The 18123-nt window shown below is 41.5% G+C and overlaps 1 protein-coding gene and 1 non-coding gene across 5 annotated transcripts in view; one reads left to right on the top strand and one right to left on the bottom strand.

Moving 5' to 3' along the window:
- Positions 1-18123, top strand: part of CBL (Cbl proto-oncogene) — a 107603-nt gene that overhangs the window by 68500 nt on the left and 20980 nt on the right. For all 4 annotated transcript variants that reach the window (XR_005199226.1, XM_037736738.1, XM_017523530.2 and 1 more), the window contains 9 exons: positions 642-729; positions 1107-1238; positions 1450-1653; positions 7834-7965; positions 8053-8430; positions 10756-10850; positions 16264-16380; positions 16726-16823; positions 17768-17950. Coding sequence is in view for 3 of the 4 variants with exons in the window: in XM_037736738.1 (XP_037592666.1) it covers positions 642-729; positions 1107-1238; positions 1450-1653; positions 7834-7965; positions 8053-8430; positions 10756-10850; positions 16264-16380; positions 16726-16823; positions 17768-17950 (1427 nt within the window). In the remaining variant the exon portion in view is untranslated. The remainder of the gene's footprint in view (positions 1-641; positions 730-1106; positions 1239-1449; positions 1654-7833; positions 7966-8052; positions 8431-10755; positions 10851-16263; positions 16381-16725; positions 16824-17767; positions 17951-18123) is intronic.
- On the bottom strand, positions 12384-12488 carry LOC119470366. The gene has a single exon (XR_005199259.1). It is a non-coding gene; the product is annotated as a U6 spliceosomal RNA (small nuclear RNA).

Consider the following 18123-nt stretch of genomic DNA (forward strand, 5'->3'; position numbering starts at 1 on the left):
ACAACATTAGCCAGATGTGGTGGCTGGTGCCTCTAATCCCAGCTACTTGGGAGACTGAGGCAGGAGAATCGTTTGAACCCGGGAGGTGGAGATTGCAGCGAGCCGAAATGGATCGTTGCAACTTCAAAAAATAAGAATGTGTCTTTAAAAAATAAAAAAGAATTTATATCTGGTGACCATCCATTGATTAAAAATGGGTTGGTAAACTATGTCTCGTGGGCTACCTGTTTGTTCTCCCTAGAAGCCAAGATAATTTTTCCTAAGAGTCATTTTAAAAAAGCCAGTCAGAGAAGAATATTGACACAGACTAACGTGGCCTACAAATCGCAAATGATTTTCTATCTGGCCCTTTACAGAAAAGATTTGCTAACCAATCCCTTGATTAAAAGATAGAGCCTATGGCATTGTTACTTTGATAAGGAATAACAGTTTTTGAAGAATATCTTTGAACTGTTCTGTGTTATTTATTTTTTTGAAGTATTATTTTTTGGAAGTATTTATTTTTTTGAAGTAAGATCTATCTTTATACCTATACCAAGTTGCCCTTTTAGAATGGAGGAACTGCTAGATACCATCTGTCTATGTTAGCAAGCACTGGTAAATTGGCTTCAGTAAAACCCAAGATTGGTTACTCTTTACAGCTATTTGTTTCCTGATGGACGAAATCAGAATCCTGATCTGACTGGCTTATGTGAACCAACTCCCCAAGACCATATTAAAGTGACCCAGGTGAGTTTTGTTTCACATTATAACCATATCACTGGAGATAAGCTTTTGTATATTCTGTATAGAACTTATAGCATAATTGAATTAAGTGATTGGAACATGTTAATTGAATTGAGAGTTAGTTTTTTGTTTGTTTGTTTCTCATTGACTAGGTTAATGAATTTGTATGTATGTGGTTTCATTTTAAACCGAGGAGCTTAAAATAGTACCCAGACTAGATGCTTTCTGGCTTAATAGGAGAAAATAAACCACTATTGTGACATTTTTATATAAGCAAAATTTGTATAGGGAACAAGTCTTCACTTTTTCTGTTGTTAACATTTACAGTTGCAGTTATTCATGTATTCAATTAATAGTCTCTTAATTTTTTTTAATCAAAGGAACAATATGAATTATACTGTGAGATGGGCTCCACATTCCAACTGTGTAAAATATGTGCTGAAAATGATAAGGATGTAAAGATTGAGCCCTGTGGACACCTCATGTGCACATCCTGTCTTACATCCTGGCAGGTATGGATCTAAACAGTGACTTTTTTCAGCTATGTAATCACTTTGGAGAATTGGGTATTATATCTCCTTTACTAATATAAGGGGTGGCCTGGCTTCTGGGGTTAGGTTTAATCTTTACTTTTTAAAAATGTCTAGGAGATGTATTTTCTAGTAGATTAATATTTTAAGTATTTTCAGATGCATCTGTTACTATTTGTTGCTTCTTCTGCAGGAATCAGAAGGTCAGGGCTGTCCTTTCTGCCGATGTGAAATTAAAGGTACTGAACCCATCGTGGTAGATCCGTTTGATCCTAGAGGGAGTGGCAGCCTGTTGAGGCAAGGAGCAGAGGGAGCTCCCTCCCCAAATTATGATGATGATGACGATGAACGAGCTGATGATACTCTTTTCATGATGAAGGAATTGGCTGGTGCCAAGGTAAGATGACAGTTTAGGAGACTGGCAAAATCCATTATGAGTTGTACCCTAAAGCCGTAAAACACTTAATGATATCCAAACTGCAGTAATAGGTAGTATTAATAGCTGATCATTACTGATCATTTACTATATGACAAATGTTGTGTTAAGCAGTTTGCTTGTTTTTTACTCATATAACCTTTACTACACCTCTATGAGTATGTACTACTATTATCCTCATTTAACAAAAAGAAACCAAGGCACAAAGAGGTTAAGGAATTTGCGGAAGATCACACAACTAGTAGGTTGAAGTATCTGTGAGCTGCATCTGTGACCAGGCATATCAGCTTTAAGGCCCGTGTTCTTACTGTCTGTATCTTAGGACTAAGACTTTATTCCTATCTCTTGGTGGAGAATATGAGGGAGGAATAAAAGGACTGGACCCTCTTTGGCTAATGCAACTAAAATAAGTTCTGTTCCTCCCCCACTTTTTAAAATTTAATGGAGTCTTTTTTTTTTTTTTTCCTTTTTATGCTGATTCAGAGCATATTAATAGAGTCTTGTCATCAGAAAGTTGGGGCCAAGCATGCCTATAACTCATACCTATAATTCCAGTACTTTGGGAGACTGAGGCTGAAGTTGAGCCCAGGTTGAGACCAGTCTTCGCAATGTAGTGAGACCCTATCTCTACCCCCGCCTGACTTCCCCCCCAAAAAAGCTGAGTATGGTGTTGTGCACCTGTAGTTCTAACTACTGGAGGTCAACGCTGGAGGACCAGTTGAGCCCAGAAGTTCAAAATAGCAAGACCCTATCTCTACCACCACTGCCCCCACGTCTCCTAAAAAAAAAAGTAGCTGGGCGTGGTGGTATACACCTGTAGTTCTAACTCGTCTGGAGACTGAGATGGGAGGATTGCTTGAGCCCAAGAATTCAAGGCTGCAGTGAGTTGTGATTGCACCACTATACTCTAGGCTGGTGACAGAGTGAGATCATCTCATAAATAAATAGCAATTATTGGACTGGCTCTATTAGAGGAAAAAAAATAAAAATAAAAATAAACAGTTGTATACTATTTGTGTAGTGTGACTATTCTGTAAAAAATTTTTTTAAACATATACATAGAAAAATTGGATGACTACACACCAAACTAATCACTGTCATTTCTGAGGATAGGAATTCAGAGCAGTTTAATTCTGTGGAATATTTTAATTTTTTACAATTAATGCATGTTACTTCTGCAAAGTGTTTGTTGTGCCAGATGATTGAGTGCTGTATGGGATAAGAAGTCTAGGACAAGGCTTTCAGGGAGCTAGTGGCTTTATGTAGGAAGAAGACAAGTGAAACGCTTCAACACAAGCCAGATAGTGAACATTGTTCTAAATTGTTAGGTACACTATAAGTCACATAGGAGTTTAGAGGAAAGAAGTAAAAGAACACTTTTTCTCTAGCTATGTAGAAATTCAAACAGAAAAAGCAAAAAAAAACGAAAAAAAAACAGCCTCACATATTTTATTGTCATTTGGCCATTCCGTATTTATTTTGTCTTCCTTTTAATAGACATTCATATTGTTTGCAGGTTTACATGTATCGGCCTGCTTTTGCAAGTCTGTCTAGGCTAATAGTGAGATTGCTGTATAAGAGAGTGTGTATTTCAACTGTGATAGAGGGGAGGGGCTCATGGAATTTCACAGTGACAATGGTATTTTGTTTTTTAGCTGGATGGTAAGTACATGGATGTTTTATTATTCCTTGTACTTTATAGTTCATTATATAATTTGTATGAACAAAATAATAAAAGTAAATTTTTTTTGTTTTATATTTTGAGACAGAGTCTCGCACTGTTGCCCAGGCTAGGGTGCAGTGGTGCAGTCTCGGCTCACTGCAACCTCCGCCTCCTGGGTTCAAGTGATTCTCCTGCCTCAGCCTCCCGAATAGCTGAGATTACAGGCATGTGCCACCACACCCGGCTAATTTTTTATATATTTAGTAGAGACGAGGTTTCACTATGTTGCCCAGGCTGGTCTCGAACTCCTGACCTCGTGGTCCATCTGCCTTGGCCTCCCAAAGTGCTGGGAGTACAGGCATGAGCTGCCATGCCCGGCCAATTTTTTATTTATTTATTTATTTTTTGAGACAGAGTTTCGCTATTGTTACCCAGGCTGGAGTGCAATGGCGCGATCTCGGCTCACGGCAACCTCCGCCTCCTGGATTCAGGCAATTCTCCTGCCTCAGCCTCCCGAATAGCTGGGATTACAGGCACGTGCCACCATGCCCAGCTAATTTTTTGTATTTTTAGTAGAGATGGGGTTTCACCGTGTTGACCAGGATGGTCTCGATCTCTTGACCTCGTGATCCACCCGCCTCGGCCTCCCAAACTGCTAGGATTACAGGAGTGAGCCACTGCGCCCGGCCCCAATTTGTTTTTAATGTAGTGAATCTACTTATAGTTGGTGAATGCACATAGATTTTTTTTTAAGGTTTAAAAGAATTGCTAAAAAACTTTCAAAAACATTGGTTCCCTGCCTCTGCTCCCTTCAGCACCTCTATGTTCCCTCGTTTGCATTTTTAATTCTTGAAACTGCTTACTACAATATGCTTATACTGCTTTTTCTGGATTCTTGATCTGTTCACCTCAGATATTGTGGGAGAGGGTTTAGGTCTCCTATTATCTCCCTCCTCCCTACTCCATGTCCTCCCACTACAGTTATTTGAATTTGGCTTAGTATTCAATGTTTACATGATTTCACTCCCTACTGTGCCAAGTAGCATACTATAGAGTAATTACTTTTGCTTTCTTTTTTTTTTTTTTCTTTTTGAGACAGAGTCTCGCTCTGTCACCAGGCTGGAATGCAGTGACGTGATCTTGGCTCACTGCAACCTCTGCCTCCCAGGTTCAAGCGATTCTTTGGCGTCAGCCTCCCAAGTAGCTCGAACTACAGGCATGCACCACCACACCCAGCTAATTTTTGTATTTTTAATAGAGACAAGGTTTCACCATGTTGGCCAGGATGGTCTTGATCTCTTGACCTTGTGATCTGCCCACCTCGGCCTCCCACAGCGCTGGGATTACAGGTGTGCACTGCTGCACCCGGCTTACTTTTGCTTTCTTATACAACTTTCTGCTTTCCTGGTATAATTATTTTTGTTTTCTTAGTTTTCAATTTGTACCTGTCACTACCAAATCATACCATACTCTCAAATAGTCTCTCAGTATAGTTTCCATGAAATAAAATCTGTTAGCATAGTAGTATGTGATATTGTGTACTGCTGTGTGGGAAATAGGAGTCATGTGTGTTCAGCCCCGATCTGCACCAGTTATTCTCTGTGCCACGCTACCTGTCACCCTAAGGTGTCCCCTTGCCACCCTCATGGGACTTCATTGCCTCTTCTGTTGGAGTGACTTAGTTCCTGTGTTTTCCTCTTTTTTGCTTTACTTCTTTATGTCCTTAAAACAGCTTTCTGTGAAAAGGTGAGGTAAACTTCTTGAAATCTTTGGTATCTTAAAATGACTATTCAACCCTCAAATATGAATTGACTAGTTACAGAATTCTAGGTTGATAAATATTCTGCTCTAAATTGTTAAGGCTTCACTGACTTCTACCTTCGAGTATATTTCTGCTCTTCAGTGCCTTTCCCTCTGTCACCAGAAGCTTTTAAGATATTTTCCTCATCCTTGATTTGATGAAAAAATGTAAGGGTATTTTTGGTTGGTTTGTTGTTGGGTTTCTTTTCCTTCATTGAGCTGGGTACATAATAAACCATTTCTATTTGGATATTTATGTCCTTTAGGTCTTGGAAATGTTCGCATATTATTTCTCTGATTATTTTCCATTTGTAAATTTTCCTCTTTTTTCCAGAACCTTATATGCTGTCATAAAAGAATAATATTGTGAGGATCAGTTATGATGTTGAGACATGAATTGAAAAAATACTAGTTCAACCCTCTGTGCTTAAGGAATGAGAGAAAGATAGATGGTGGGCAGAGAGGGCTTTCCAGAATGGGAAAACAGCTTGAAGAATGATACGGAAGTCGAAATAATCATAGCATGTGCAAGAAACACTGAGGAGATGAGCCTGAATAGAGCAGCGTTGATGCTTGTTAGGGAGTTGTGGGGGAAATACTGTTGGTTTCAGAGACCAGAGACCTGTGAAAGCCAGGCAGGAGGATGAGATTTTGTAACAGGGCAAATTGGGAATTACTGGTGGTTTTTGAGTTGCTGAGTGTTTAAGAATGGCTAAGCTGATAGTGGTAAGCAGAAGGATGTGGTGAGATAAACTACAGGTTGGGAAGTCCACTAGGTTTTATAAACCACTGCCAGGCGCAGTGGCTCACCCCTGTAATCCCAACACTTTGTGAGGCAAGACAAGGAAGATCCTTTCAGCCCAGAGGTTTGAGAACAGCCTGGGCAACATGACAAGACCCTGTCTACCCCTGCCTGCCACCGCCAAAAAAAAAAGGCCATTCGTGATGGCATACACCTTGTCCCAGTTAGTTGGGAGGCTGAGGCAGGAGGATGGCTTGAGCTCAGGAGGTCAAGGCTGCAGTGCACCATGTTTGTGCCACTGCAGTCCAGCCTGGGCTACAGAGCAAGACCCTGACTCCCATCAATAAATAAGGCCTGGGGTTGGTAAGTAGAATGAAATGAAATATACAGATATGAGAATCTTTTAAGGAAAAATCAGCAGGATATGGCTACTGACTAAATAATTACAATGAAGTGAAAGTAGGCTTGACTAGTAATTTTGACTTTTGCCATTGAGCTGTTGAGCAGCTCATGCTACATTGTCAGCTAATTGGGAGCCCATTCTCTTAAACATTGTGGATAAAGTAATAGCTAAAGATGAGAGCTTTCTTTTCTGTCATCCACCACCCAGCACTAGTAACAGGACTAAGTATGGGAATAGCTGTTTCTCTGTCATCTTGTACAAATGCTTATAATATGTATTTTATATATTTGCCTTTATTTCATCAGTGTTGCTTTCCTATTGGGGAATTGAAATGCAGAGTAGCATTTCTTTTTTTTTTTTAAATGAATTACTGTATATCTCTTGACAGCTTACTTTGACAAGCTTATCAGCTATCCTAACCCTGCTATAGGCAGGGAAATGGAAAGGTTACATATGTGTTCTTTCCTCTAATTTGGCACTTCATTTTTTTGGAACTCAAATTGAAAGAAAATATTAATTCCTTTTAATTCTTGAATTCAAATAATTTATTTCTTTGGAAGGACTCAAGATGCTTTTTAGTGATATACTTGATCATTTTTCTTTTATAAATTTCATCTGTAAAAAAATTTAATTAAAAAACATTTTTTTAGAGGGATCTCACTATGTTGACCAGGCTGGTCTTGAACTCCTGGCCTCAAGCAATCCTCTTGCTTGCCTCCCAAAATGCTAGGATTATAGGTGTGAGCCGCTGTACCTACTCTCATCTTCTTTCTTGTCTTTACCATCATTGATCTCTTTATTATGCCCCTCAAACACTGTTTTCCCAGGTAGTTTGTTGAGAGGTTAATATCTGCCCCCCTACTTTTTTTTTTCTTTTTTTAGAGACAGGCTCTTGCTCCTTGCCCAGGCTGAAGTACAGTGGCATAATTATTGTTCACTGCAGTCTCAAACTCCTGGGTTCAAGCAGTCCTCCTACTTTTGCCTCCCGAATAGCTGTGTGCCACCACAGCCCAGCTAATTTTTAATTTAATTTAATTTTTTTGTAGAGATGGGGTCTGACTATGCCCATACTTATGGTCTCAAACTCCTGCCTCCCAAAATGTTAGTATTACAGGCGTGAGCCACCATGCCTGGCCTGTCCCCATGGTTTTATATGGATTCCTATTTTTAATGTTGAAAAGATTTTTTTCTTTCTCCAAAGGTGAGGGGGTAGAAAACTGTAGTAATTTTTAAAATTGTAAGCTAGGAAACTTTTTGTAGCCCTGCCATTTCTAGATAGATTACCTGTAGCTTGCCATGGGTATGGTATTTCTGTGATTGAGAGTGCCCTCTTATGGTGACACAAAAATAATTCAGGAAGTGCTAGAATCTCTGGAAGTTTTTTTAAGAGGGTGTGTTCAACCTCAAACCTAAGTCTGGTCCATTTGTAGTTGTAAATGTTCCCATGGTATTTGCCATCTACAGCTTTAGGAGAGTTGAAAGATGCCATTTCCCCAAATGAGAGTAACCTGTTAAATTTTTAATGTACCCTAGGTGGAACGGCCTCCTTCTCCATTCTCCATGGCCCCACAAGCTTCCCTTCCTCCGGTGCCACCACGACTTGACCTTCTGCCACAGCGTGTATGTGTTCCCTCAAGTGCTTCTGCTCTTGGAACTGCTTCTAAGGTAAAGCATTTTCCATTACTGCAGTTTTCAGATTCTTTGCTGTGTACTAGTGGGTTTTGATGATTTGCTTTCATCGTGCTTCCACAGGCTGCTTCTGGCTCCCTTCATAAAGACAAACCGTTGCCAGTACCTCCCACACTTCGAGATCTTCCACCACCACCGCCTCCAGACCGGCCATATTCTGTTGGAGCAGAATCCCGGCCTCAGAGACGCCCCCTGCCTTGTACACCAGGCGATTGTCCATCCAGAGACAAACTGCCCCCTGTCCCCTCTAGCCGCCTTGGAGACTCATGGCTGCCCCGGCCAATCCCCAAAGTACCCGTATCTGCCCCAAGTTCCAGTGATCCCTGGACAGGAAGAGAATTAACCAACCGGCACTCACTTCCATTTTCATTGCCTTCACAAATGGAGCCCAGACCAGATGTGCCTAGGCTCGGAAGCACGTTCAGTCTGGATACCTCCATGGTGAGTCTTAATTTCGAAACAATCTAGTCTGTTAAGAAATATGTCTGGGCCAGGCACAGTGGCTCATGTCTGTAATCCCAGCACTTTGGGAGTCTGAGGTGGGTGGATCGCTTGATCCAGGAGTTCGAGACCAGGTGGGCAGATCAGTTGATCCCAGCAGTTCGAGACCAGCCTGGGCAACATGGTGAAACTCCGTCTCTATAAAAAATACAAAAGTTAGCTGGGTGTGGTATCACATGCCTGTAATTCTAGTTACTCAGGAGGCTGAGGTGGGAGTATTGCTTGAGCCCAGGAGGCCAAGCTTTCAGTGAGCCATGATTGCACCACTGCACTCCAGCCTAGACAATAGAGTGAGACCCTGTCTTGAAAAACAAGAAGAAAAATATGTGTGGATAGATGATTATGGGTTGAAATTTTGTGATAGGTTTTATATGGAATTCAGAGATACTGTAACATAATTCCTACCCTCAAGAAGAGTGGCTAGGCGTGGTGACTCATGCCTATGATCACAGCACTTTGGGAGGCCAAGATGGGTAGACCACCTGAGGTCAGGAGTTCGAGACTAGCCTGGCTAACATGATGAAACCTCGTCTCTACAAAAAATACAAAAAATTAGCTGGGCCTGGTGGCAAGCGTCTATAATTCCATCTACTCAGGAGGCTGAGGCAGGAGAATTGCTTGGTCCTGGGAGGCAGAGGTTGCAGTGAGCCAAGATTGTCCCACTGCACTCCTGCCTGGGCAGCAAGAGTGAAACTCTGTCTCCACAAAAAAAAAAAAGAAGTGTGTATGTTCATAGACCAGATGAGGCAGTTTGTAAATATTGCAGTAAATGTCGTTTGATAAATGTCGTTCGTAATGTAACTAGGAAATACTTAAGTTTTAGAGAAATAAGAGGATATTCCCAGATAGGGCAATCATGAGGGCTTTATAGAAAGAGTGGCATCTGAGTAGAAATATTTCTTTGGAAAGTGGATATGGTTTTCAGATTGTTAACAGCCGCAATGACAGAAATGCTTAAGGTGTATTGTGGAATGGTGATTAGGTTATTTTGAGTAGAGCAGAAATTTTGTCAGTAGGAGAAAGAGCTGGAAAGGAACTCACACTAGATTAGAGAGACTTGAAAACCCTCTCCCAAAAGAATTTTCATTTGTATGGTAGGAAATGAAGAACATTTGAAGGAGATAAGTTACTGTTCGTTGTCTGAATATGCAATAAGGGGTCCAGAACTGGGAGATGGGAGAGGAATATTTGATGTTTTATTCATTTATGCACTCAACAAAAAGTCTTGCCCTCACAAAGTTTATATTCTAGTAGGAGGAAGATGGAATATAAATGTGTTAATTGAATAACAGTATATTCGCAGTCACAAGTGCTGTGGAGAAAAGTAGCCCAAAGAAGCGTATAGAGAAAGCTGGCACAGGAGTGGGAGGTTCCTGAAGTTACGGAGTACAATTCTGAGCAGAAACCTGTAGCAGGAGGGAGGATGCGCCGTACTGATACCAGGGGAGATTATTCCAGGATGAAGGAAAAAGCAAATGAGTCTGGGAGAGACTGTTTGAAGAATAATAAAGGGGTTTAATGTAGCCAGGGCTCAATGAGCAAGAGAGAGAATCATTGTTTATGAGCAAAGTGAGCAGCCAGATTAGGTCGAAGCCTTGAGAGCATGAAATAAAGACTCCGTTAAGGCTTGAGGAGCAGTTAGTGGGTAGAAAAAAAGATAAGAGGTACCACATACATGCACTGAATGTGCATAAAAACAAAGCTTTTACCTGGCTGACTGTTGAATTTCAAATGAGCAGCTGATGGAAGCATCGCAAGTAGGTAGAAATCTAAGGAGGTGGAATGGGAAGAGTGAAGCTGAGAAATGTGGCACTAAGTGAATGGCATATTAATTGATTGCAGGGAAAGGATAACAATCAAGTGGCATCTATATGGTGGACAATCTAATTAGTGAGTGTGGATTAGGTTTGACTTTCTGGCAGCGTCAGTATAGAATGACCATTTCGAGTTTGGATATAGATTATTTAAGATACTAATGATATTTGTGTAGATAGCCAATTTACTCAAATCTTTTTAGAATTAAACCAAAAAGCTCATTTCCCTGACTCTTTCTAGATCTCCATCTCCCTAACCCTTACATTTGAAGGTTCTTCAGAGCCCTAAAGCCGCTAAGCTTCTAAGCGTTTGTCAGATGGGATAACCCCAGGCATGGCATTGAGAGTTAAGTCTGTATCTCTTATTGAACCTTATTGAAAAGGTTCAATAAGAGGAGGTGCTCAGCTGTGGTAAGGAAGTTCTTTTTCAACACTTTTCTTTACTTTCCAGAGTATGAATAGCAGCCCATTAGTAGGTCCAGAGTGTGACCACCCCAAAATCAAACCTTCCTCATCTGCCAATGCCATTTATTCTCTGGCTGCCAGGTAAGTCTGCTAAAGCTATATTTCATATAGAGGAGTTGGTACTTATAAACAACTTACTTGCAGAAAATGTGAAAACCAAGAGACATGTAAAAAAGAAAATGAAAATTAATCTGTTTGCACCATGTAGAAATGATTATATTTTATGTTTTAGAGTATTTCCTTCTTTTCCTTTTTCTGCATACATGTACCTAGATCTGTGTTCCTAGGGCCTGTCGATGTTGTTATTTTCAAGGAAGTAATTTTGGATATCTGCTTTCTGTTTCATTGCTCTCTGCTCTTTATTCTTCTTTCTTTAGGTTTAATTTGCAGTTTTTCTAGCTTCATGAAATGGATGCTGTGTTGGTCTGCTCAGGCTGCCATGACAAAATACCACATATTGGGTGGTTTAAATAGTGGAAATTTATTTTCCCTCAGTTCTGGAGTCTGGAAGTCTGAGATCAGGGTGCCTGCTTGGTGGCTTTCCGGTGAGGGCTCTCTTTCTGCATCTCACTATGTCCTTACATGGCCATCCTCAGTGTTTGCGCAGAGAGAGAAAGAGAGACAGAGAGAGAGAGTGAGAGAGAGAGAGTGCGTGCACGTGCACACAAGCTCTCTGGGGTCTCTTCCTATAGGGACACCAATCCTACTGGATATGGTCCTATCCTTATGACTTCATCCAACCTTAATTACATCCTTAGAGGCCCCATCTTCAAATACAGCCACCCCTCAGTATATATGCATGCAGGGCATTAGTTCTAAGACCCCAGCGTATACCAGAATGCGGTCAGGTCCCACAGTTGGCCCTGTGGAACCACATATATGAAAAGCTGACCCTCCCCATATGTGGGTTCTAATGACTACTGTGTTTTTGAGCCAAACTTGGTTGCAATTACAGAACCCAAGGATACAGAAGACTGTGTTTATTGATAAAAATCTATGCGTACATTGAGAGTAAGGGCTTCAACAGATGATTTTAGGGAGTATACAAACAGATGTTTTGCTGTATTCCACACAGTTCGATATGTCGTATTTTCATTGTCATTAAGTTCAAAACAGATACTTTTTCTATTTCTAATTCCTTCTTTAATTCATGAGTTATTTATATGTTGCCTGATTTTCATACATTTGAAAATTTTCTAGTTATCCTTCTGCTACTGCCAGCTTCATTCAGGTGTGGTCAGAAACCATATTGTCAACTAGTTTATGGTAAATTGTGGTAATTTGTACCACCCTCCGTTCCTAAGAAAGTGTATTTTGCAGTGTTGGGTTGAAGCATTCTATATAAGTTAATGAGGTCAAGTTTGTTAATTGTGTTAAATCTTATATCTCCCTAAAATCTTTTAAAAAATCTGCTATCTGATAACTGAGAAAAGTATTTTAAATTCTCCACCTATGACTGTGGTTTTTTTCTTTTCCTTTTAGTTATGCGTATTTGTGTTACTGGTATATTTAGCCTATGTAATTAGGGTACATAGAAATTTAGAAGTTTTGGCCGGGCATGGTGGCTCATGCCTGTTATCCCAGCACTTTGGGAGGTGGAGGCGGGAACGCTTCATAAATTCATGTGTCATCCTTGTGCAGAGTCATCCTTGTGCAGAGGCCATGCTAATCATCTCTATATCCTTCCAGTTTTAGTGTTTGTCCTGCTGAAGTGAGCACAACTACTTCTATTCATTAATAGTTACCGAGAGATTCCATCATGCACTCTTGACTTGTTAAGAGTTTCATTTAGGCCGGGCATGGTGGCTCAAGCCTGTAATCCCAGCACTTTGGGAGGCCGAGGCGGGCGGATCACAAGGTCAAGAGATTGAGACCATCCTGGCCAACATGGTGAAATGCCGTCTCTACTAAAAATACAAAAATTAGCTGGGTGTGGTGGCGTGCGCCTGTAGTCCCAGCTACTCGGGAGGCTGAGGCAAGAGAATTGCTTGAACCCGGGAGGCAGAGGTTGCGGTGAGCCGAGATTGTGCCACTGCACTCCAGCTTGTCGCCTGGTGTCAGAGTGAGACTCTGTCTCAAAAAAAAAAAAAAAAGTTTCATTTATTGGCCGGGCGTGGTGGCTCATGCCTGTAATCCCAGCACTTTGGGAGGCCTAAGTGGTCTGATCACCAGAGGTCAGGAGTTCAAGACTAGCCTGACCAACATAGAGAAACCCTGTCTCTACTAAAAATACAAAATTAGCCGGGTGTGGTGCTGCATGCCTGTAATCCCCGCCACTCAGGAGGCTGAGGCAAGAGAATCACTTGAACCTGCGGGGTGGAGGTTGTGGTGAACGGAGATCGCGATCGCGCCATTGCAGTCCAGCCTGAGCAACAGGAGCGAAACTCTGTCTCAAAAAAAAAAAAATTTCATTTATTTATTTAGAGATAGAGTCTTGATCTGTTGCCCAGGTCGCAGTGCAAAGACACAATCATAGCTTGCTACAGCGTGAACGTACTGGGCTCAAGAAATCCTCCCACCTCAGTCTCCTGAGTAACTGAGACTCTCCAGGCATTTGCCACCATGCCTGGCTAAGTTTTTAATTTTTTATTTTTAGTAGAGACAAGGTCTAGCTTTGTTGCCCAGGCTGGTCTTGAACCCCGGTGTCAAGAGAGCCTCTTCAGCTTCCTGAGTTGCTGGGAAATACAGATATGAGCCATCACACCGAGCCTAGAGTGTATTTTAAATCAGTGGCTCTGTTTTTTGCCTAGGCTGGAGTACAGTGGTACAATCTCAGCTCACTGCAGCCTAAATCTCTCAGGCTCAAGTGATCCTCCTGCCTTAGCCTCCCAAGTAGCTGGGACCACAGATGCATGGTACCATGGTCAGCTAATTTTTGCATTTTTGTAGAGATGGGTTTTGCCATGTTGCCCAGACTGGTCTCGAACTTGTGGGCTCAAGTGATTTGCCCACCTTGGCCTCCCAAAGTGCAGGGACTGTAGGCTTAAGCCACCGTGCCTAGCCCACTTCTAATTTTTTAAAAAGATACTTTCACTGAGTACAGCATCTGTTTTGTTTTTGAGATGGAGTCTTGCTCTGTATCCTAGGCTGGAGTACAGTGGCATGATCTCGGGTCACTGCAACCTATGCCTCCCAGGTTCAAGCAAGTCTCCTGCCTCAGCCTCCCAAGTATCTGGGTTTACAGGTGTCACTACTACACCTGGCTACTTTTTTTGTATTTTTAGTAGACGGGGTTTCACCAAGTTGGCCAGGCTGGTCTTGAACTCCTGACCTCAAGTGATCTGCCTGCCTCAGCCTCCCAAAGTGCTGGGATTTACAAGTGTGAGCCACTGTGCCCAGCCAAATATGGCATCTGAACTGAAGTTGTTTTCTTTTGGCAGTTTAAAAAATATCATTCCACTCTCTTTTAGCGTCCATTGTTTCTGTTTAGAAATTAGCTCTCAGCCTTAATGTTACTCCTTTAAAGGTAATGTTTCTTGGCTGTGAGTGGTGGCTCATGCCTGTAATGGAAGCACTTTGGGAGGCCAAGGCAGGAGGATCGCTTGAGCCCAGGAGTTTGAGACCAGTCTGGGAAACATAGTAAGACTCATATCTCTACAAAAAGTAAAAAATCAGCCGGGCATGTGATGGCACATGCAGTCCCAGCTACTTGGGAGGCTAAGGTGAGAGGATTGCTGGAGCCCAGGATGTTGAGGCTGCAGTGAGTTGTGATGACACTACTTTACTTTGTAGCATTATAAATAATGCTACATGAATGTTCTTGATGGTTTCCTTAGGGAAAATTATTAGAAATGGAATTTTTGAGACCAAGAGTATGCATGTTTGATAAATACTTTTGTTGAATTACACAACAGAAATGTGTTAATTCCTTATTTCTACAGCTGTGTGACAAAGTTCCCATTCATTTCCCTACACCTTCACTGACACAATATGGCCAAATACCACATTAAGAACAAACTAGGGCTGAGTGGGGTAGTTCAGGCCTGTAATCCCAACATTTTGGGAGGCCAGGGCAGGAGGATCACTTGAGCCCAGGAGTTTAAGACCAGCCTGAGCAACATAGCAAAACTGCATCTCTATTTAAAAAAATTGTTTTTAAAAATTATTCTGGTATCATGGCACATGCCTGTAGTCCCACCTACTGAGGAGGCTGAGGTGGGAGGATCACTTGAGCCTGGGAGGTTTAGGCCACAGTGAGCTGTCATCATGCCACTGTGAAATCTAGGTGTTTCTTTTTTTTTGAGAGAGAATTTTGCTCTTGTTGCCCAAGCTGGAGTGCAATGGTGGGATCTCAGCTCCCCACAACCTCCACCTCCCAGGTTCAAGCAATTCTCTTGCCTCAGCCTCCCAAGTAGCTAGAATTACAGGCATGTGCCACCACACCCAGCTAATTTTGTATGTTTAGTAGAGACTGGGTTTCTCCATGTTGGCCAGGCTGATGTCAAACTCCCGACCTCAGGTGACCTGCCTGCCTTGGCCTCCCAAAGTGCTAGGATTATAGGCGTGAGCCATGCACCCAGCCTAGGTATTTCTTTTTTAATGTAAATTGTCCTCCCGCCACCTCATTTGATTGTGAAAAATTACCAAGATAGTAAAGGTGAAAGAATTTTACAGTGAACACCCATAAACTGATCACCTGGATTCTACTTTTAGCATTTTATTATACTTGTTTTATCACACTATAATCTGTCTTTTGATGTTTTTAAAGTAAATTGTAGATACCAATACACTTCTGCCTCAGAACTTCAGCATGTGTTGCACAAATCTTGAGTGGATATTTGCTGAGTTTTAAAGGCTAATTTTTCCATATTTAGGTTGGTGCCAAAACAATTGTGATTTTTGCCATTAACAGCAAAAAACGCAATTACTTTTGCATCAACCTAATAAAAGTAATAGGTATGCATAAGAAAAAAAACTCAAATGAAGGCTCATGCCTTAATCCCAGCACTTTGGGAGGCCGAGGCGGGCAGATCACGAGATCAGGTGATAAGACCATCCTGGCCAACATGGTGAAGCCATGTCTCTACTATAAATAGAAAAATTACTTTCACGTGGTGGTGCGCGCCTGTAGTCTCAGCTACTCAGGAGGTTGAGGCAGGAGAATTGCCTGAACCCAGGAGGCAGAGGTTGCGGTGAGCCAAGGTCGCGCCATTGCACTCCAGCCTGGGTAACAAGAGTGAAACTCCGTCTCAAAAAAAAAAAAAAAAAAAAAAAAAAAAAAAAAAAAAAAAAAAAAAAAAAAAAAAAAAACCAACAAAAAAAAAAAAAAAAAAAAAAAAAAAAAGTTGCATCTTTGGTCAGTTGAAAGTGACATTTTTAGTTAGTGTGCTTTTGCTAATTACCTGTTTTGGTCAGTAGAAATAATAGTTCCCTAGGTGGCATGTATTTTGCTCTCTCCAGTTTGAGTTGTGTCTGTTTTTAAGCCACTTATTTTATACTTCAAAGTTTACCAGCTTGTTACTTATTTTTCTATTTTTTGTTCTTCATCTTCCAGACCTCTTCCTGTGCCAAAACTGCCACCTGGGGAACAGTGTGAGGATGAAGAGGACACAGAGTACATGACTCCCTCTTCCAGGCCTCTGCGGCCTTTGGATACATCCCAGAGTTCACGGTAGGTTCACAACAACCCTATTTTGGGCCATATACCTTTATGTGGGTAATTGACACCCTTCACCTGCCTGACTTGCTCTTGCACATAGTGTTATCCACCTGGATTAAAGCAGAAAGATAAATCTAGTCCTTAATGGTTTAAGCCTTTTGTAGCTGTAGGTAATTGCACCTAGTTTTCTCAGCAACATGATAACCTCAAAAACACACACATCTATCACTTGCCACAAGAGTCAACCTTGCCAACATTTATTAGTGATACTGGCGAAAGGAGAAGATGAGTCTTCATAAGTTTACAGATAACAGTTCTGTTTCCAAATATCATGATTGCACTTTCCTTCTGGTTCAGAGCATGTGATTGCGACCAGCAGATTGATAGCTGTACATATGAAGCAATGTATAATATTCAGTCTCAGGCGCCATCTGTCACTGAGAGCAGCACCTTTGGTAAGTAGCTATTTTGCTACTTTAAAAATCATTGATATGCCATAGGAATGAACCTGTAATATTTGGCAATTGAGATAGCTTGATCTAAGCTGAAAATTATTCTGTAGCTGGGACTACAGGCATGCTTGACCACACCCGGCTAATTTTTGTATTTTTAGTAGAGATGGAGTTTCACTGTGTTGGCCAGGCAGGTCTCAAACTCCTGACCTCAGGTGATCCACCCACCTTGGCCTCCCAAAGTGTTGGGATTACGTGCGTGAGCCACCGTGCCCAGCCAAAGCTGAAAATTCTTTTCAGTAATCTTTGGCAAAATATCTTTGATCCATGGACAGTAAAGTACCCCCACTCTTTTATCTCCTATTCACACTGCTGGTTCTTTTGTGCTTTTTTTTTTTTTTTGGTCCTTCCAGGGCCCAGAGACATTTATGTTATATACTCTGTACCTGTATACTTCTTTTTATTCTCATTGCATTGATGAAATTCTTTTATGTGGAGGTGGTGAATGCTCAGTTCCCATGTTAACTAGCCTACCAGATTGAAAGTTCAAGAAGTTGTCAACTGATCATGGGTGGGGACGGGGGGGGAGAAAGTTCAAGAAGCCTGCTCTCATAGGACCCTTTGCTGATCTTCCAAGGTGGAATGTGGATAGAAATGTTTATTGAATGTTCTGAGATGACATTCAAGTCATTGGCATCAGTGGCTATTAACCTTGTCAAGAGTAACCTTTGGCATATTCAAAAAAGAAAACTGCAGTATTGGTATAGATTTTATTTTCTATTTTTATCTCTGTGTTTACATGGTGTTTGGCCCACAGTAGACAATCGGTAACTGTTGAATGAGATAAATGATTGCATATATGCAAAAATGAGTGGATGTCCCTATATTGAAATGTTTTAGAAGATGAAGTGTGTGAGAAGAAGATAACATCACAAACTTTTCTCCAGGTGAAGGGAATTTGGCTGCAGCCCATGCCAACACTGGTCCTGAGGAATCAGAAAATGAGGATGATGGGTATGATGTCCCAAAGCCACCTGTGCCGGTGGTGCTGGCCCGTCGGACTCTCTCAGATATCTCTAATGCCAGCTCCTCCTTTGGCTGGTTGTCTCTGGATGGTGATCCCACAACAAGTGAGTCTCCAGCCTATGTTGGGTTTGTCCTGAATGGCAGCATGGCCTGGATGTTTATATTGAAAGGGAGATGACCTTCTGTCGTGACAGGAAGTCAGTATGTGGAAGTAGTAGGTGAAACATTACGTCTGAATGGGAGGGAAGTCCCAAGTTAGGAAGTTAGACTGTAGTCA

This window comes from Cebus imitator, unplaced genomic scaffold, assembly GCF_001604975.1.
Source record: "Cebus imitator isolate Cc_AM_T3 unplaced genomic scaffold, Cebus_imitator-1.0 Scaffold28, whole genome shotgun sequence".
In the NCBI taxonomy this organism is placed as follows: Eukaryota; Metazoa; Chordata; class Mammalia; order Primates; family Cebidae; genus Cebus; species Cebus imitator.